The sequence below is a fragment of the Silurus aristotelis genome (genome assembly GCF_946808225.1).
Source record: "Silurus aristotelis genome assembly, chromosome: 17".
Taxonomy (NCBI): domain Eukaryota; kingdom Metazoa; phylum Chordata; class Actinopteri; order Siluriformes; family Siluridae; genus Silurus; species Silurus aristotelis.
Genome location: NC_139590.1, coordinates 13,553,731 through 13,576,024, shown reverse-complemented (window position 1 = coordinate 13,576,024; position 22,294 = coordinate 13,553,731). Strand labels below are relative to the sequence as shown.

Sequence of the window (22,294 nt, the reverse complement as noted above, 5' to 3'; positions counted from 1 at the left end):
ATCTGTGGTGCCACATTTTTTCCTGCTTATCATCAACTTATTGATGACGGTTTTGACAGTGTTCCATGGTACATTCACTGCCTTCAATATTCTTTTGTTTCTCTCTCCTGATTGGTATATTTCAAAAAAATTAAGTCTAGCAGTTTCTTTGGGATGTTTTTTGTGGCCCATGGTTCTTAGTAGAATGCAACCCCAAACATTCAAACTAATACTACAGAAAAAATTATTTAACCTGGTTCAAATCAGAATCACTTTCATTAATGCCATTTATCTACAGGTCTAATTTGAAATGTGACTGGTTAACTCAGAGAACACTTAAAACCCCCATTATTATAACTGTTGATTTCTGTAAAGCTGCTTTAAAACAATTTCTGTTGTGAAACACGCAATAGAAATAAACTTGACTTGACTTGAAAGGGTGTGCAGAAATGGTGTTGTGGGCTTTTTTGTTGAAAATGTTACCAATGATCAAATATTTATTTTTTTCCTTTGGATTTTTGTTTGTTGTAAGCTTACATGTTATAAGTGTGACAGTTATGTTGTTATTTCTGCCTATATTTAAAAAAATCTGCAATTTCATAAGGGTGTGTAGAATTTTACAATTTACAAACACTGGATTCACTCTATAAAGGATGATGCAGCAATCCGAGGTTTGCACTTGTTGTATTTCTGTTTCTCTTTTTAACATGGGTTTCCCTGTTTCCTCCTAAATCCCACAACATATTGATATGTGGATTGGCTAAGGTAAATAGCCCCAAAATGTAAATGTATAGCATTCTATATGGGGTGTATTCTTGCCTTATGTGCGGTGCTCACAAATAGGCTCTTAATCCACTGTTATCTTAAGTAGTTTAAAGAGAAAGAGAGTGAATTTTATATCAATATAACAAACATATATAAATAAATAAAAAAATACCAATGAGCTGACCAAAACAGTTTAAATTCATTTTATTCTTTAAAGAAATGCTTTTTGTACATGCATAAGCAGTATGTACAGTAAGAAAATGAAATGCTATGGATTGCAGAGCAAGTCCCAAATACAGTGCACTACAATACAGTAATTATTAGTGTGATAGTTTCTTTTCCAAATCTGTTACTAAAGTCAGAATTAATCGGATACTACACGATTACTCTTTTGTAAGAAGAACAAATCTACTTTAAACAGCAGAGTCAAAGAATACATCTGTGTTGAGGAACAAGAAAATATGTTTCTCCTATTAAAACAGATAAGTTCAAAGTGTTATTTTAAAGCATTGAAAAATAAATAGACATCAATGGTGGCAGATTTCTCTCGAAACTCTCGGTCAGGAATAAGTGGACAACAGTGTGAGACATTTAAGTGATGTTGTCAAACATTGCAGCAACTGCTGATTAGCTTTCCATCACTCGATAATTGTGATGGTGGAATGCCACTGTGCTTGTCTGTACAGTACCTTTATCTCTCTCACACACACATACGCACACACAACAGTATACGCCCAATCAATATCACCATGGTGCTGCTACGTGGGAAGGGGGGACACTTATCTTAATGAGTGTCTTTGATACCTATGTCCACTTTAAAGGCAGGCAAGATTTTTCACTTATATCATGAGTTCTCAAGCTGCTCAAATGGCTGTCTGTATAATAACAAAAAAAGTTAGCTGTTCTACAAAGACATTGGAAAGATCAATGATACATTAGATATGTGGTTAAAAAACAAGAAACGTACTTATATAAATATGGCTTTTGACATTAAATGTTAATGTAATGCCTACATGTGATACACACTTAACTATATTTGCAGAACAATTGCTAGCTTGTTGAAAGTCACCTGTGAATTTTTTCGTTTAAAAAAAAGGATGCCAATGATCAAATAACCAACAAAATGAAGTGGGATGTATAGAAATTAATTGCAGGTCCACACTTAAAAAATATTAAAAAAAATATTGAAGGTAACTGTGTAACTTCAGTATGTGTTAGGAGAAAATGGTACAGGCCTTGAAGACTAAATACTATAAAGCACTTGATTATGCAATCTGGTAGGCAAAGACTGCAACGATGAGGTGATAGAAATGCTCGTTTCGAGTGCGTGTGTTTGTGTGTAAACTGCATTTTGACACAGTCTTCCCAGTATTTTACACAGGTTCTGTATCTGCTGTTTTTGCCCTCAAAAACAAATCTAGCTTGCGGGGTTACTGCTACAATCCAGCACACATTATACAACAGTGATAGTTCTCTAAATATGAAGCATTTACATTTTTGGCAGGTTTTAGCACCTGCTTCAAAACTCTGTGCACATTTAAGTTCAAAGTGAACTTCAACTTATCGAAAGTATGAAAAAAATATCAAAGTGGCAAATAGCCACTATTAAATAAGCATAAATAGGTTTGACTATATACATATGTTCTATGTACATTTCCTGTATAAAAACTTTAGTATTGTGCAGATTTCTAAGCAAATTACATTTACATTGTTTCTCCTAAGAGTTATTTCATAGCCCGGCCTGTTGACATCGATGCTGAGCGAGCGAGCTGTTTCCGCTGGCCTTTTGGACAACGGCGTAAAACAAAGTCATAGTTGGCTGACGTAGACATGGCATAGAAGACATTGGCTTTGTCTGGAATGATAAGCTCTAAAAAAAAAAAAGTAAAAAAAAAATTTATGAATTAGAAATAATGGCTACAACACTAACCATGGCAGTAAATGTTTAAAGAGGTTTAACACTATTTACACTCACCTTTGCCTTGAGCCAACATCTGGACAAGATTGAACTCCTGCACACTGTCATTCTCCAGGTTGTGTTTCTGCAAGGCCCTTTCGATCACCTGGGCTGTTTTTTCCTGACTAGTCAGCTACAAAAAAAAAGGCCATAGTCACTGACACAATCACAAATGCAACTGGGTTTTTGTTTTGTTGTTTTTTTTCCCCCCCAAAATCCTTTTTTTTTTTTTTTTTTTTTATAATTTCATTATAAAAGATTATTTATTTATTCTTACTGGCTGCATCAAGAAACAGACCCCAGGTGAAACTCACTATTTATTATAATATCATTATCTCACTATTATTTACTGGTACTTAAAATTTACTGGCACTTTAGGAGTTGCATCATTTCAAAAACTTTCAATAAAGAAAGGGTTGGTTACATTGAATGCTTATAAAAATGCATAATTAGCAAAAAAAAATAAAAACCTGTAAAAATACTGGTTTAAGTAATTTTGCATAAAACCAAAGCAAGCATGCTTTGGTTTTTATACAAAATGAATTATTCTGGCAAAATTCATTTTGTATGAAACCAACGCATGTTTGGTGCAAACTATATACAGCTCAACACTCAGGCAACAATCATAATGGTGTACTATCAAGTGCTCAGGTATTGATAGAGCCAAATATGTATATGCAAAATGTTGAAGAGAATCTGTTCAGAAACACATCTGTGCTAATTAGTCAATTACCAGAACAAAAACTACTTAAGGTTTGGATTTTTTAAGGGAGGTTTGTATTTTTTGAAAGCCTGGGGAAAGCCTGGAGGGACTAAGGTATCTCAGTCAGTAGGAGTTACCTGCAAATCTACAATTCAAACAAGTTCATAGACTTCTTTCAGAGATTACTCCAGATACTGCTTATGCTTACACATCTAAATGCTAGTACATGTAGACATGTGCCATTGTCCCATTTAGGTGAATATTGATGGTGCATATGATTGATTTATTTTCTTCCATTTACAAAGCCAATAGAACATGAACTGGATTCAACCCTCTGAGTAGATATTTTATTGACAGCTACCAAAATGTGGAGCAAAGTTCTCCAAATGTAAAAAAATATATATAACTGAATATGTAGAAAAGCGAATTGAATTTGCATAGTGATAATGTAAGCTGTGTGCTAACAGTGGAGTTAAAGTAAAACAGTTTTTTAGGCAAAAGCTCTTATTACTTTTTTCTAATTATCAGAATGGCATGGATTCGAGGAGAAATAATTTTACATTTGAAAGACTATCATCCAAATATTATTGGATAGTTTAAAAAGCTGACAGAGATGTGGTTAAAATGGAAGCTTGATACTGGTTCAGAACCCTTTTTATTGGCTTTCAGGTTTAGTTTGACCAAGTGCGATCCCTTCTTCTCTCTTTTCTCATAACTGATTTTTAATAATGTATTGTGTTGAATTAAAGTAGTACTGGCATGCATTGGGAGGAAGGACGCATTCTTTACTGATTGCTTTTGCACATCTATACTTTATTAATTTTTCCAATATTAGCCATTATAGTACAGAAGTGATTTATTACTTGTTACCTAAAAGCGTCCTGTCCTCTCAGTACTTACCAGGATGCTTTTGTACATGTTGCCATTGTTTCCATTCTCCACACTGATCCTAATAATGCACGAGTCAGCCACCTGCCTGTTGTACAGGGGCAGTGAGGTCATGGAGACTGATCGCTTATGGCCAGGCTTAGAGGGAGCTATTGAAGTGGATGGTAGAGAGAGGATAAAGTTAGCATGGGTGCTGGTGGAGGAGATGGTGGAGGGGATGGTGGTGGAGCTGGTGGATGAGCTGGTGGATGAGCTGGTGGAGCTCATCGGAGAAGAGGAAGAAATGCTTTCAGCCATGTTTTCGCTGAAGCTTGAGAGTGACTAGGAGGTAAAAAGCAGAAATGTGATAAGTCAAATGAAAACATAGTTTATACAGTTATAGTTTTGGTGCAGTTTTAGGTTTGATCCAACATATCAAACCTAACACTAATTACATTCATTTCTAATGTAAAAGGCTGCAAGTGGGCACAAAAACAAGTGTGCTGCACATTTACAAATTCATATAAGGAGCTGTCTGACAATTCTCTGACTTTATAATGATTCGTAAAGACTTTTATACACGGCTCACCTTCATCCACAACGAATTGCAAAGGTCTTGAATTTAAAGCCCAGTTTTCCTTCTGTTCTGCTTCAGCTATTCACTTTTAACCACTAGGTTGGTCTTTCTATATGGATCTATGGTAAAATGAATATCACACTGGCTGAAATTTAAAGAATTTAGGTGTAGCAATCTTAGGTATGTCTCTCAGAGTGGGTCTCAAGTAGTACGTGCTTAAGACGTATGATAAGGGAGTGTGACGGCTGACGTACTGAGACAACTGTGCTTTGCTTAAGTGCTGTCGACTATGAAAACAACCCTCTAGTCAAGTGCCAAGATCCAGGTTAATGTAAAATGAAGTGCATTCCACAGTCAAGCCAAGTTGAAGGGGTAACAAGACAGGAGACATTATAATAAATGTTTTAAATATGAAGATTATGACACCAATGTGTGTTAGACTAATGCATGATTTTTAAAACAAGGAAGTTTAAAAGTCCAGTTAAGATGAGCCAGTCCTGATTTGCAACATTATTTACCAAGTTTAATAGTGTTACTGTGCTGTGATATTGATATTATGTGCTTGACTCTGTCACATAAGGACTAGACTTGTGGCCTATAATTCATAATTGAATACAATGAAAAAACCCACAATGCTGCACAGGATAGAAGACTGAATGTTTATTTAGTACCTGTGCTACAAGAGGACATGACTGATTTGTGGAAAGATCCTCCATTTCAGAGCTGCTGGATCCCGAAGAAGAGACACTAATCTCGTCAGCATTCTTTTTAGAGCTCTCGGACACATTCAAGAGCCTGTCCACACACACAAACACACGCACATATATATATGAGATGCTGTATCGAGTATTTTATGCTTTGCTTTTGCATTAATTAGAAGATGCCTTCAAGCAGATGTTCACACTCACGAAGTGAGCCTTTTGGTAAGTGAAATGTGATTTGAGGCTGTACTGCTGGATGGTGAGCAGCTGTCCAGAGGTGGCTCCAGCTGTCTGGACAATTCATAACTGAGGACATACAGAGACAATAATGTTTGTGAAGTTTCCATTATGAAATACACGCACTGACCACTGAACATCTATATATGTGTGTAATTATACAATTTGCCATTTATAGTAATATTCACATCAAATATGAGATTGGGGAAAATGTGATGTCTGACACTTAGATTGTGGCATGGTTGATGGTGCAAGATGGACTGGTTTGAGCATTACAGAAATCTGATTTTGCTCACAACAGTATACACACTTTACAGAGAACTGTGCTAGAAACAAAAAACATTCAGTAAACAAGCAGTTTTACGAGTGGAAATGCCCTGCCAATAAGACATTTTAGAGGAAAATAACCAGACTAGTTCAAGCTTTATGATGGCTAAAACAACTACTGTTCAGAACCAGGGCAATGAGAAAAGCACCTCTGGACACATACTGAAACTCGAGGTGGATGTGCTACAACAGCTGGAAACTTCATCAGCTTTATCCAATATCTTCAACTATGCTCAATGTGGCTAAGATTACTGTTCTTGGCTGACAGGCAACTAGCTAATAAAGTGGTCAGTGCTAAAGAAACAAGTTGAGCTTGGCACCAGAAATGTAAAGAAAGATGCTTCCCCCATTAAGGCTAGTCCTTCTATTTCATTATTTGTATGTCAGAAATACCCTTAAAATATACTTTATACAGCAAGGAAGCTATCAAAGAAAAGCAATTACAGACATTTGCCGTTGCTGTGACCTTCACAGCATTAGGTTCATTTAGGACATATGGAATGGTAGTTTGTTTAACTTTGAAAAAGGTTCTGAAAAATAACATTTTAGACCTTTCCAATATTTATTTTTCAAGATTTCTATCCTCAAACAGAACTCCATCAATTTAAACAGTATAATCGAAATAAAAGAAGTCCTCTTGCTGGGATATGGAGACTCACCTCTCCCGATCTGTGAGCAGCTTGTGACACTGTAACCAGTCTGCAATCTGAGGATGGTGGGGTAACGTGTATTGAGAGCAGAATGCTTGGAGCTGTCGGATTTGCCACAGAATTTCATACTCCTGCAAAAAAATACATGTGCATTGATGAGGAACATGCAGGGGCCAAGGTAACATCTTGTTTCCTTAAAGTATACAGAAGCAGTCATGAATTTAGTATGTACTATCGAGTTACAGAAAAACTAGATAAATGTTTCACCAAGCCAGGAGCTGTGAAACCATCTTACTACAGTTTTAATATTGGATAGTGGAGCTTAGTGTTCACCAGCGTACAAGTATTAATGATTTAGATACTATTATAAAATTCTACAAGATTTCAGTGAAAACAAATGCAAACTGGTTTACAATATGGAAATAAAAAAAATACTGACTAGAAGTAATCCATATGGACATTTATTAAATATTCAGAACTGCAGATCTTTTTTTTTTTATTTGCTTTGTGGGTTTTTTTTTTTAATGTTTTGCTTTATTTAAATAGCTGACTTTTGGTTGTCATTTGTAGACAGCATGTATACTTGTGTATTCAAGGATTTATTCATTTAAATGCATTGCAATTTAAAACTTAGTCTGTCTTACACGCCCCTGCTGGAGGATTTTCCATGACTTCAGAATAGTCTTATCTCTAAAAGCACACCAGCGTGTAATCTTAACGTGTGCCATGTAACACCCTAGTCAATCCCAAGTGAGAGAAAAAGCCAAAAACTCACCCTCCGGCGTTTCTCAAAATTTATGAAGTCACGCTGTTTAAAAAAAGAGAATTAGAAAGTATATAAATGCATACTATAAGAATAAGACACTTAGCAATGCAGATAGAAAATACTTATATTGTGGAGCCTTTAAAAAAATTAAATGCTATTTGCTTAGATCATTCTACTGTAGCCAAGCTTTTAGATGCTGTTTTTAAAGTGGCAGCTTTAAGCAAATTTTCACTTAGTTTAAAAAAAAAAAAATAATTTGTTGACAGCATTTCAGACATTACCTCCACAGTATCAGGCAGTGCTGTATCAAGCATGGTGAGTATAGTGAGATAGGTTCCCAGGTAAGGCACGACTCCACTGTTGAAGTTCTATAAAAGAGTGTTATTAGTAAGTAAACGGCAAAATATCAGTTTCACAAAATATTGAAAAAGTTTAACCAGAACATCTAAAAACAACACATTTTTCCAATACAATGACTCAGTGTGTATGTGTGTGTGTGTGTGTGTGTGTGTGTGTGTGTGTGTGTGTGTGTGTGTGTGTGAGAAAAGGGAGAAAGAGAGAGCGAAATAGAGAGAAAGAGAAAGGAGATGTGGTTAGCTGCACATGATTTCTCTCAGAAGAGTTGGTCCATAAAACCCCCTAAGTAGATAGAATTCTTTCTCTTTAATATCTTAAGTTTAATGGCATTTTTGAGCCTAATATTGGATACTCCTACTTGACCTGCAGTTACCTTTTTTCATGATTTTTATAATTACAGAAACCAGCATGCATGATTAGTAGAGGACTTTACCATCTGTTTGGCCAGAGGACACTGCTTGGATGTCTTGGATAAAATATTGTCCATGGTTGCCTGACTCCCATCCTAAAACACATCAGAGACAGTTATCAGAAAACACACACACACACACACACACACACACACACACACACGTCTAGTTGACTAGGGAAGAAAATGTTTTACTACAATGGTAGATACAAACTACCATTTCCATGAGCATCGCTAAATTAATACTTTGTGAAAACATTTAATCAAACAAGAAATGAAAACGAAGAATAATGAGCTTAAATGCGCTAACATGTATACCTGTACTGCAAATATCTTTTATTTACAGACATGTGTGGTGGACACATCATAGTGTAAGCAAGCAGGTACAATCGAATTAAACAATGCTTTCTCACACTGTGCAGCTTTAAGCAAATATTTTGCAGGGCAAAAAGCATCAATCAGAAAACACTCACTTCACACTGAATCCTAGCATGGTTCCATTACAGTGAGAACGTTCAATTTACAAACCTGATTTAAACAAACATGCTGTGTATTATGGGCTGCAGGTGATTTGACATGCAAGTTAACTAAACTGACACACACAAATGCAAAATCACATCTGGAGTGCTGCAGAAGCATGATGCATTCTAAATAATACAATGCTCAAGGGAAAAACGAAATGCTAAATACAGTTTAAAAATATTAACTATGCAGGACAGGGTAAAATAGCTGAAAGGTTTGTAAATGCTTTCTGAAATGCAGAGGTTTTGTTATCAGTTAAACAGACTATGATTAAAAACACCTTCAGCTTTTGTTCTAAGCAGAGTTTAAGATCCAGTTATCATAATCTCCAGTAATTAACACACTCTTACTCCAGTGGAACAGAAAGTGAATCTTGAATGACTGAAACGATACAATTGTATTTGAGTCTGCAATAACAATGCTGTGCAAACAAGACCCAAAAGAGCTTCTGAGTGTGAGTGGCTCTATGTAAAGTTTGTTTTAATGCTTGATTACAGTTAACCATCTTGACACACATTAACAATGGGTATAAGGGGTGTTTCTGAAATAGTTTGCTTCAGTTTTGCAAAATTTTAGACAGTAATGAAGAAAATAAAATTTGTAACTGTACTTAAGTAGCATTTTGTTTACGTATCTGTACTTTACAGAGGTATTTCCATTTGAGGACATTTTTACTTCGCTACATTTCATAGTCGAATATCTGACTTTTTACTCAACTACATTTTGCAAACACTGTCGTACCTTTTTATTTAGGAGTGGATAAAAGCTTAACTGATCAAGCATGCAGCAAGCCACCAATCGGGGTAGAGCTCGCTCTGTTTTGAACTTGTTTTGATTGCCGTTTGGTGGTATCTACTTAGCATGAACATACAATTCAACAGCAAACAGAACATTTTGAGAGTGATGGAAAAAATTCCTGACTCTAACTTGCCACAACACCCATTGGCTTATTTGCACAATATTTTAAAGCAGTTGAAAAGAAGGTTCTGGGATCATGATCATTTTAATAGATATCAGTCAGTGTTTGACTCTATTCTATTTATAGATTGATGTGCTAAGAGTAACGAAGTCTTTTCACATAAACTGAGTTGATTAAACAGTCTTGTGACAAAAATGATAATAGAAAATTATAGCCATAATGAATTATAGTACTTTGGATACTTAAGTACATTGAAGGCAAAAACTTTAGTACTTTTAGTGAATTTTTCGATTTACTTTTTTGCACTTTTACTGGAGTAATATTTTACTGAGTGTATCACAACTTTTACTCAAGTAAATTTCTTGTGTACTTCGTTCAACACTGGTCATATATGTGTTTTCTCCAACCTCCACAAGGATTTCTCTGCTGGTCAACACACAGTTCTCATCTGGGAACGTTTCACACAGGTTCTCAAAGGTGCTCAAACTTTCTCTGAAGAAAAAAAAAGCACAGAGTACAGGCAAAGTTTTATTTATTTATTTATTTTTTTAGATAGAATAGGTCAGAATGTCTCGAAGTCATTTTCCACAATGGCCCCAAACTTGATTTACATTATATTTGCTGATAAAATCATGGTTCCATTCCAGGAAATAAGTTATGTTACACAAATAATATGATTCATTTACCACTCTCATAAATTCTGTAAATGTGTGCTGATTTAATGTGTACCTGCTCACTGCAGCCCAGGTCTTCCTCAGCCTGTAAATCGGGTTGGACTGGAGCGCAGACAAAATGGCCTTAAGGGAGGAGAAGTTCTTTAACTGCCTGCACTCCTGTGGGAACAAATGCAACAAACTGTTAAGATATAAAATTTGAATATATGGAATTTGAAAGGTTATTATCTGCATTTGGACAGTGGTGGATTCAATTGACAGCTAGATCTGGAAATGCTGTTAACCACTGAGATTAAAATCCAGCAGTAGACACAAAGTAACATAGGAATCAGGTATTTTAAACCAAATTTTACTTTAAGCAAATGATCAAACATGATCAGACCTGAGCAACACGTATCCACCTCTCGATGATTCTTGCTCTCTGGTTCAGACTGGATGTTGGAGTGGATGAAGGAGATGTGGCAGGGCAAAGCAGTGACGTGATGACACGGTTAGTAATAGCGTTGAACTGGGAGATGGTGGCACTAATGGTGGGCGAGAGGTTTTCCTTCTTATCTCTCTGAGACCACACACAGCCCAGACACTGGAAGGGCACTACCTTTACAAACAGCTCCTAAAAGAGCATGCAGAGAAATGTGAACGTCTAAAGGTTATTGGTCAGTTAAAAATAATAATGAAATAATAAACCTGACAGAAGTGGAAAATGTGCCACTGGATATGTGTATATAAAGTGGCATTTATCTAAGCAAGGTTTTAGAATGAATCTAAATAAAAACAACAATTTGCTTGAATTTAATGTTAAGTCAGTACAGATCATATAATTCAAAGCACATTTATACACAGACAATACACTGCTATCATTGCTACCATAGCAACATGTCCGGATCTAATATGTAACTAGCGTTACATATAGATAGCATTATATGTTCTCACTTCAAACAGAAGGCAATAAATGTCCATCCTGAAACCTTTAATTATTTTTTTTTTAGTTTTTAAACATTCAAACTTTATAACTTATAATTTTTCCTTAAAACCTAACCCAGACATGTAGAAGTTTAAATACAGATTATCCATCCCTATTCATCACACAGAAACTTCATTGATGTTAATACAATCATATTCAATAAACATTTTATTGAGGATCCAGAGCCTCGAGGACAAGAACACACCCATAACAGGATGCCAGCTTGGCTGATTTTTGTTATTAATTTCTATGTAAAGTTCATAAGTCTTAATTAAAAACATTAATACATTATTGTTTGGTTAAAAGGTTTAGAATAGAAATGTAACTAGTGACACTCACAGCATCTCGTCTGGTGAGCTGTTCGGCAAGTTCTGTGGCAGAGAAATCCATGAAGTCGCCCTGATTGGTTTCGTCATCCAAGTCCTTCTCTCCCAGACTTGACTCAAGCTCCTGCTCCCCACAGGCTTGATCTTTATTTACAGCATCTAATACAAATGGAGACAAATGGAGATAAACACAGGATATAGCTTATATGACTTGAGGACTACTTAAGCATGTAAACAATACAAGAGCAAATGGTAAACCTTCTGCTTGAAATCTCTTGAGGAGGGCCTCGTAGCACTTAGCCAAGGCCGAAAGAGAGGTGTGTCGCCTCAGCTGCAGGCACATTAAGCGCAATGAAGAGTGCATTGGAGGATCCCTGAAATCCTCAGCAAACTCATCCAGCCAGGTCTGGAGTAGAGTCCATAGAGCACTAAAACAGTGACCACATAAAAAATTAATTCTCGCAAATAATCCGACTGCACTTTACCGAGACACTTGTTTTTGACAAATAAAGGTTAAACATCAATAAGAAATGGATTATTTTCAAATAGCATGATGGTCCAATGTGTTTAATTCCTCTTGAATCACAATTGGCAATGGTTTTTATCTATTAAAGAATTTAAAGCCTTATCTATTTATATTTAGACCCATCTAATGCTGTTGAACATCTGGAAAGCAAGTTAGTTCCCATTATTACTTTCGTTATAACAGCTATAAACAGTTGTTCCCTCACCAGCTTCTCTTTTTCTCTCTTGCTATTACTGACTTCATTCAGTCTTCATTTATAAATGTAAAGCAAACGGCTCTGATAACTACACCTTCATACCTACCTCCAAAATCTTGCCATATTCTCTGATCTGTTTTTCAGAACGTTATGCCTTGCACATTTTTTTTTTCCCCCAGAATGTTAAAAAGTGGAGCATTTTCTTTCTATTGAAAGAGCTTTAAGAGATGCAAACCCGCACCTGCATGGGTCTTACCTCTTATGGCACTTGCTGTTGTCTAGCTGTGAGTCAAGACTATCTCTATTTAAGAGAGAAAATAAGTTATATGTGTGAAATTCTTGCCTCAATTCAAATTTATTTAGAATTAATTTTATTAGCATAAAATCTCTCTCTCTCTCTCGTGATACAATACATAAAATAAATGACATTTAACTACTTGCCAACTGTGTTCACAAATACATGATATAGACATGTTATCTATAATGACTGGTATTAGTACATACAAGCGATCAACACTGAGTTTTTGTATTGCACCAGCAAATTATATTTTTGCACACTGTGTGCTCAGCCTTTTTCCAAAGCAACTTTCAGCAGAAATTTGAAAGTGTGGAATGTGTCTGCTTTTATTAAAGAGTAAAAGGTAAGGAGTTTATTAGAAAGAGGCTTATGGAACATAAGTATAGGGTCTTTTGAAAACCTAGACCTGGCTGTGTTGTTAGAAGGTCAAATTTCTGTTGAATAATAATTTCCAAAAAAAAACTTCCCGTCTGTAACATAATGGAAATCTTACCCAGGGAACTTTGGAGATTGGTAATTGGGAGTTCAAGGTAATAGTTTTCTAATGAAATACCATGAAGAATAATAACATAAACCTTATTATAAAAAAAGCAGGAACTTTGGATAGAACAGAACGATGCAAAACACACTCACATTCATACAAACACACAATCTTAATCACTCACACATACCGCTGGAAAAGCATCTCAATGAGTTTGGTGGTACTGATGAAGGTCCGGTATGTAGAAAGAAGTATTCTCCCATAGTCCTGCTCTTGGCAGCAGGGGTCAAGCAGGTGATCCACCACACGATTCAGCGTGGCTGCTTTCAGTCTCCGGAATTTAGATGTACGGTATTGAACGTACGCAGAGCAGGAAGAGGCCTCGGCTGCCTCATCGGCCTCGTCTGACTGCTGTACTGGCTCTCTGCGCAGTGTGATGCCGAACACGGCGCCATCCTCAAACTCCTCACCCCACTCCTGAACTGGGTCCTTATATAAACCATAAACAGAACAAACATTGGATTTCTGGCGAGTGATGAAGTTTCTAATTCTGATAATGATTCAAGATTGAAGCAAAGAACCAACCTTTTTTTTTATTTTGAAAAAATGATATATGGTATATTGGGAAGAAAAAGGGCCATTTTGGAAAGCAAAATACTACAGTGTATGGGTTCATAGCAATGGTAGCTCACATACAGAGCTAACAGGTCCATAAATATTTGGACATCAAGATTTTATAATTAAAGCTGCCTATTTTATTACATCTTAAATTAAATAATCCTGAAAGTGTGTTTTATATTGAGGGTTTGAAAAAATAAAATCTCTAGTCATTTTATCTGCTTATTTTGTTGTCCAAATATTAATGAACCTATCAGTTATTATTTTTGTAAAAAGCAATATTTCAATATTTAATGTAGTAATATTTGATATAATGAATCCAGGCTAAAGCAACTGATTCTGCTCACACAGATGTTTTGTCTATTCTGTTCTACACCTACCCAAGTGTTTGGAAAAAGTTATGATAATTATGTTTAGAGAATTTGAAAATAGCAATAATTATAGAAACCTATTTGTAGTGGTATCCGGGTATTTGGGCAATAGATGGGCAAAGTTTTTAGCGCCTTAACATGGCTGTCCAATGTAATATCAGTATACTGTGTACCACTCATCTGTACCACTCACTTTGTATTTTGAGTATTTGACACTATAAACACACACACACACACACACACACACACACACACAAAACAAGTATTTAAAAAAAATAAACACACAAAACAGCCATAAAAACAATTATAGATAATTATAGATTGTCCATTTGAAACCTGAAAGAGTGATCTTACTATTTATAAAAAAAAAAATTAATTTCTTCCAACACGATATTTTTCCAACAAGCATATTTTCAAAATTATGCACCACATAATTTTTATAATATATTTCTAAAAAGATTAATCTTGCTACACTGTGCATCACTCAAAACAGAGGTCACACTAGGTCTCCAGGCTGAGCTAAATCTAAGACTGGCTCAGAGCAACACAGAAAAGTATAGCTCATATGCTGTTTACATGATACACCACGGTAGAATCCATGATATATTTTGCAGTGTTTGTATCTAAACCAACAGTGACCTGCACACAGAATACAGCAGAAAAGGAAACAGAACAATTAGGTGTGGGATTTCAATCGAGCTTCATGGACAAAGTGTAAATCAAATGCAACAGGGAGCATGAGTTTGTGTTGTGTGTGTACTACAGAGTGTTTACAGAAACAAAATAGATGGAGAATATAGGTGTGTATCTACTTAATGTGAAGATTGAATAGAGAATAGCAGATAATATGGTTAACAAGCTAGAATATATTTTGTCCTTGTGATTAAATAAATGATTTAATCACAAGGACAAAGAAATGAAAAAAAATAAGAAAAGTTTTTGGTTTTTCATGTGCTCAATGAAATGTGACAAGGCCTGAAAAACCACTAAGAACTCAACTTAAGACAGCTATTCTTTTAAAAACGACCACAAAGTAGATCCACTTTAGAAAACCAGAAAACCTTTGCCACAGCAGACTGTAGACACTTGTATACATGACTTTTAATGAGGAGCCATTTTCTCATCGGAACGTCAACCATATCCAACATTTTGTTTAGTCGACCCAAAGCTACCTGCATTCTCCAGGTGCTTGTGTTTACAACAACAACAGCATGGGCTGGGCAGTCAGCTAAAAGAAGAGCCATGCAGCCCACAGTAAACATTCAAAAAGAGATGCTCATCACGCACTAACCCCCGTCAAATATCTGGTCCAACGAGTCAGCAAAACAGTACATGCAGCACAAGTCAACACATGAATCATGAGTCTCTACTGAGTAACCAAACTCCACACCGCCAGAAAAAGCTCATAATGAGCACTTGCGCTGTTTTAGACTACTGTTTATGGTCTGTTAGTGTCAGGCTATACAGACAGAGACAATACCAAAACAAACACGCAAGTCCACACAGAAGCAGCGCTGAAGAATGGAATCGTTTATTTGATCGGTTTCACGTGATATAACTGTGCCGTAAGTGCACTAAACTCATCTTCATGAACCATAAAACAAGCATGCTACTTGGTTTAATCATATTGTATTGGATAGCACACATAAAACAGGATTAACCAATCAAAGTGATGCATTTATCACTTTATTTTTCATTGTAATTCATATTAGATATCAACTTTTTTTTTTTTTTTCCAGTAGAACTGTCATAAAGTTGTCATTCCTATATTGACATTAATATAGCAAGATTAGCTGTTGGTAAATTGGGCCTATACAGAATCTAACATCCAACCAAAATGCGTGTGCATGACACACTTCACTTTTATTTAACATATTTTCCCATCCACAATCATATTAATATCTGGCTTCTCCACTGTATCGGCTGTACAAAAGCTGGCCATGGATACAAAGATAAATAATATAATAACGGATACATTTGTGACTTTTTCAAACTAGTATTTTTGTAGTTATTACATATGCTAATATAAAATGTTTTCCACTCACAATGGCTCTATCAGTTTTGTGCCTCACGCTCAAATTGTACCAAACCTCAGTTTTACTGCTATGTGAACACCTCGGTTACTTCTGATTTGCCAGCTCTTTGTTCCAATTCCAGCTCCAGCTCCAGCGAGGACACAAGTTCATTATAGGATCTGATGAATATGCATTTAATGTGTGTCCATTGTTTAATGTAAATGAATGAACCCAGCAAGTCCAAAGAAGCATCATCCAGAAATGGTTCAAAGAAACACCTGGAACATTAAAACAGGACATGTCACAAGAGCGAGGTGGGTGGCATCAGAAGCAAAAGAATAAGCATGTATTCAGGCTAAACCAATCTGGCCTTGTTCCCTGAATTCTGAACACTTCTAATTTTCAAGTGCAGCTTAAATTTTCTTCCAGCTGCTTGCTTAGTTGCCTTATATCTACAGTCCTCCAGATATGTCACAATCCAGCTCTAAAGAAATCTGGATTTAATGTCCATTTCTGCTAAAGAGCTTTATTATTTATATGCAATAGAACATTGGGAATAATATAGAAGGATTGATTTATATTATTTATATACATTCCTATTCAGTGTTACCCAGAAGAGGATGTGCTTCCCTTTGAGTCTGGTTCCTCTTAAGATTCCTTCTTCATGTTATCTCAAGGAGTCTCACCACAGTCACCTCTGGCTTGATCAATAGGACTCCAAATCTACTTCCATATTTCTATAAAGATGCTTTGTGGAAATATCTACACAAAGAAAGGGCTAGACGATTAAATTGAACCTTAACGGTAGTTACTACAACAGGCCGAGTCCAATCTATAAAACCTGGTCCAGTTCATATGATCTTAGTTTCTCTTAGAACAAAATGTAGCCCTCACTTATAGCTTACAACTATACTATGCAAGGTCGAGTCATGTTCCTTGCTTGATACAATCAGGGCCAAGAGTGTCAAGTTCCATCTCAAACATGCAGGCATGGAAAGAACATCCGGACGGACAGCATAACGCTGAACTCTATCACGTCACAAATCTCTGTTCTTTTACATGACACACGGATCATATGGTGACTAGTATGCTAACACATGCCTTCATTAATATGCTACTGTCAAAGACAAGATCAAAGTGACGTGGCTGCACACATTTTCAGGAGAACAGAGAGGTCAGACAAATAAGAGATGTTGGTATTTATGTTTATAGTATATTTATGTGATTTGGTCCTTAAACCGAATCACTGAGTTTACAATGAGAGTGAAGCAAGCTGCTGAACAAACTGCTTTTATACATACTGATGGCTCATGTTTGTCCCAGAGAGACAAAGGCACACAGTGGTCAAGCAAAAGCACATAATGCCTATGGCCTAAAGACAAATCAACCATGGGGGAGTTTTGCATTGTCTGTGCGTCATCATTTGACGATGACACACACAAAGAAGAAAGCAGCACTGAACCTCAGAAACATCAATATTAAAACAGCATTTCGTTTTCTTATGGAATAATGACATCTATGGAGATCTGTGTGGTGAGTCTTCAAACATCATTTCACCCTTATATTCTGATAGACATGGAAATTATTTACTTAGCATGGTATTTACATGAGTTGAGGAAATGAAGCTACATGGATCAGAGACAGAAAGAGGAGGCTGTGTCAACAAATATCTCAAATAATAAACACAACACGACCGAGTCACGGTCAAGATCACCACCCAGGAGCCTGTTGAGGAATATGTTCGGAGAAAATTCAAATCAATGCAAATTTTGTACTTAGCTCAAATGCATTCAATCAGGGTAAAAAATGTAGTGTAAGCTTGTGGCAAGTGTTGTCCTGCACTTTTGTGGTCATGCAAACAAAGTCCAATAGTTATCTATCCCTCAAGCCCAAATCCTCTTCATTTCTTATCCCAAACTCCTAATCATCTATCAACTCCAAAGCACTGTGTGCCCTTCCATGTCGAGTGCTGCCTTACACACACACCGGTGATATATGAAGGGCAGGTGTGCATACAGTGAGGACTATTTCAAGAGCATTCATTTGCTTGCAGTCTATTACATGTGTCCTCATTAGACCTCAAGCAGAGAACTAATATGTATTACGAAGAGAAGCAGTACTGCTTGATCAAACTATCAGAAGTGCATTAAATCAGGCAAATAAAACAAACGCAGCTATAAATGCAACCTTACCATGGTTAACTCCCATTTTCCCATCTCTTCCAGAAACGTCCGACCCAAAGACCTACGGTGCAACTGCGTCCATGTTCATATCCCGTTTAACAAAACTGGCATGAAACCATTACCTCTGCATTCTCCATACAATAAAGCTCAATCATGGCATTATTAATCCAGAACTAAAACTAGTTTCACGTATTACAAATGTAAAAGAAAATCAAAAGTTGCTCGGGAAAAAAACCGCCTAAAAACCGAAAGTCGGATATAAGGATCGAGTCTCTTGCTGTCTAGTCCCTGTGCGCGCGCCTCCTGCCAACACCAAGTCCCACTGCGCTCCTCAACCCTTCGAGCGCACTGTACCTGTCACCACGAGGGCGGGGCTTAAAGAAAGAGCTGCTCTTTCATTGGTTGCTGCCACTGTGGGTGTGGCCTTTCGGGTAATATTTTATAAGGTAAACTTCCATAGCCACAATTTGAGTTTACAGTAGTGTGAAGCCCTTTAAGGCTCATAAAAATAACAAAAAGAAGAAAAACAACTACAACAATGATATTAAGCATGCTGGTGCTATAAAAAAAAAATTATATATATATATAGATATATATAAAAAAATCTATTAAAAAAATAGGAAAATAAAATAAAGTAATAAAGATAGACAATAAAATTCTGATATAATTACAATTGCCATTAATGCTATTTGCCACTGGATAAGGTACACTGAAATATTACATGTAAGCATTTAATATTTAAAAAGGGATAGATAGATAGATAGATAGATAGATAGATAGATAGATAGATAGATAGATAGATAGATAGATAGATAGATAGATAGATAGATAGATAGATAGATAGATAGATAGATAGATAGATAGATAGATAGATAGATAGATAGATAGATAGATAGATAGATAGGCAAGGTTATCCTGTGCTTTTAATTACATTTAATAAAAAAAATAACATAGCACAGAATAGGACACAGGAAAACATTGCTTTATATATTATATAAAAAAATATTTTACTCAAATACTTAAAAAAAATTATTAAAAACAATAATGATGAATTGACTTCTTTTTTTTGCCCGATACAATATGTTCTGTTAATTCACTGGGCTTCAGACAGGCTACAAAATATCTATGTTGCTGTTTTGTTGTTTTTACTGCATGTAAACTGATTATACTGCTGGCTTGCTCATTAGGGATACATTTACATGCACTGATTTATTAATATACAAGTTACATTATAAATCTACTGAATTCTGTAAGGCTGCTTAGGTACATTATTAAAAGTGATACACAAATATAAATTGAATTGTATAAATCATATATACTTCGAGTCCAAGGTGACAGATACAGCAACCGCACAAATATTATATATATATATTTGCAATTAAGACAACTGTATATCTGTAATGTATATTTGCAATATATACAACTGAAATGGTACAAAGTTGTAAACAAACAAAAACTTAATGCACATGAAATAAAAGCAACAAAAAGGCTCCAAGAAGAAAAGTTCTTAGAAGCTACAATGCAATATACTTATGAGTAACGATAGTAATGTAATAAGTAATACATTTGTAGGTTGCTTATTAGTTTCAAGTCATTTAAAATCTAATTCATATTACATACCCTGGTTCATAAAGGCTCACTTTCCAGTCTAGTGGAGAGGAAAAAGAAGCCAGGAAGACATTTTTGCTTTATGACGGAACAAGAGGAAATAACCCTCCCTGTAGAGGATGGATAAATTGAATGGATCATAATGGTTCAAAACAACATTAAGCCTTAACTTAGTGTTTTTAAGTTTAACCTATTAAAGAAAAAGATGCCAGTAATTATAACACTTTGGCCGAAATAAAAAGCTTTCCTTTAAGAAATGTTCTTACATTTTTAATATTAACTTTATTGCATCATGCATGTTTGTTCAATAGGATTAGTAAGGAGAAAGTGAGAGCAGCGATTAAGAGGATCAAATGTGAAAAGTCATTTGGACCAGATGACATACCAGTAGAAGCATGGAGATGTTTAGGTGAGATGGCAGGGGAGTTTTTACCCAGATTCTTTAATAAGATTTTTTAAGGCGAGAGGATGCCTGAGGAATGGAGAAGGGGTGTGCTGGTACCGTTTATTAAGAATAAGGGAGATGTGCAGACCTGCAGTAACTACAGGGGAATAAAGTTGATTACACCATGAAGTTATGTGAAAGAATAGTGGAAGCCAGGCTAAAAGAAGAGGTGACCATCTGTGAGCAAAATTATGGTTTCATGCTGAGGAAGAGCACTACAGTGTATCAGAGAAGTATGAGGGTGAGAGTGGTGCAGGACATGTTTGAGGACAGTGTGACAGCAGTCAAGTGTGCACTAGGAACTACAGACTGGTTGAAGGTGGAGGTTGGACTGCATCAAGGATCAGCTCTGAGCCCTTTCCTGTTTGCAGTGGTGATGGACCGGTTGATGGATGAGGTCAGATAGAAGTCTAAATGGACTATGATGTTTGCGGATGATATTGTGATATGTGGTGAGAGTAGGGAGCAAGTTGAGAAGAGCCTGGATAGGTGGAGGTACGCGCTGGAGAAAAAGGGAATAAAAGTCATTAGGAGTAAGACAGAGTACATGTGTGTGAATGAGAGGGAGGTCATTGGAGTGGTGCAGTTGCAGGGAGAAGAGGTGGAGAAGTTTAAGTACCTGGGGGTCAACAGTGCAAGTAATGTAGTGTGTGTTAGTGAAATGAAGAAAAGAGTGCAGGAAGGCTGGAGTGAGTGGAGAAGAGTGGCAGGAGTGATTTGTGATAGAAGAGAGAGGGAAGGGTGAGTTTATAGGACTGTGGTGGGACCTGCGATGTTGTATGGTTTAGAGACAGTGGCATTGAGTAAAACACAGGAGGTGGAGCTGGAGGTAGCAGAGCTGAAGATGCTGAGATTTTCGTGATGAGGATGGACAGGATTAGAAATTAGTTTATTAAAAAAGCTGTGCATGAAGGATGTTTTGGTTTGGACATGTGCAAAGGAGGGACATGGGGTACATCAGTAGAAGAATTCTGTGGATGGAGCCACCAGGAAAGAGGAAGCCCAAGTAGGAGGTTAAGGGATGCGGTGAAGGAAAAGACATGCAGGTAGTTTGTTTGAAAGATGTAGAGGACAGTAGTTCTTTCTTTCCCTCTATCAGATACCACAGCTTCCGCTCAGATCTCATATCACGCTTGACAGACATCTAAAGACTAAAACACAACCTCAGCAAAACAGAACTGCTGGTCATCCCAGGTGATTCATCTACGGGTCAAGATCTCAGAATAACCCTTTATGTCTCGCTGCTCTTTTTTTCAGCCACTGCTCGTAACCTTGGGGTTCAACTGTCCTTCTCACATGTTACTAATGTGGCTCGTTCTTGTCGACTTCTCCTCTACAACATCCAAAGGATTCAACCATTTCTGTCTACTGCAACTCTCTTCTGGCAGGTCTTCCCCTGAACGCTATTCATCCACTGCAAATGATCTACATCGCAGCTGCACGACTTGTTTCAATCTGTTCAAATCTTCTCCCACCTCACTGATGCGCTCCCTTTACTGGCTTCCAGTAGCTGCACGTATCAGATATAAAACCCTGATGCTTGCCTACAAGGGCAAAAATATACCAGCACCATCTTACCTCAGAAACCTCATTACACCTTGCACTGCACCACGCTGTCCGAGATCCTCCAGCACTGCTCGACTGGTACCACCATCTCTCAGAATGAGAGGTATGTATACTTCATTGCTATGTATTCTTCTCTGTTCTGGAACCGAGGCGTTGGAATGAACTTCCTCAAGATGTCTGTACAGCAGAGTCCCTGGTTATCTAAGTGACAGTTGAAGACCTACCTCTTCCTGAAACACTTAAATTAGCACTTTCCAAGTTTGCATTGTAGAATTCAAGAGGTATAT

The 22,294-nt window shown here is 36.6% G+C and overlaps 1 protein-coding gene across 1 annotated transcript; it reads right to left on the bottom strand.

Annotated features, from left to right (window-relative positions):
• Positions 1–931: 931 nt before the first annotated feature.
• LOC310739672 (ral guanine nucleotide dissociation stimulator-like 1) lies at positions 932–18,732 on the bottom strand. The gene is made up of 17 exons (XM_083565828.1): positions 18,398–18,732; positions 13,392–13,690; positions 12,679–12,723; positions 11,959–12,128; positions 11,714–11,859; positions 10,793–11,023; positions 10,466–10,569; positions 10,144–10,228; positions 8,320–8,391; positions 7,811–7,897; positions 7,539–7,571; positions 6,773–6,894; positions 5,757–5,855; positions 5,520–5,643; positions 4,305–4,613; positions 2,720–2,834; positions 932–2,614 (listed from the first exon to the last, which is right to left on the bottom strand). The coding sequence occupies exons 1-17, from the start codon at positions 18,419–18,421 to the stop codon at positions 2,469–2,471; spliced, it is 2,211 nt and encodes a 736-aa protein (XP_083421954.1). The 5' UTR covers positions 18,422–18,732; the 3' UTR covers positions 932–2,468.
• Positions 18,733–22,294: the final 3,562 nt, after the last annotated feature.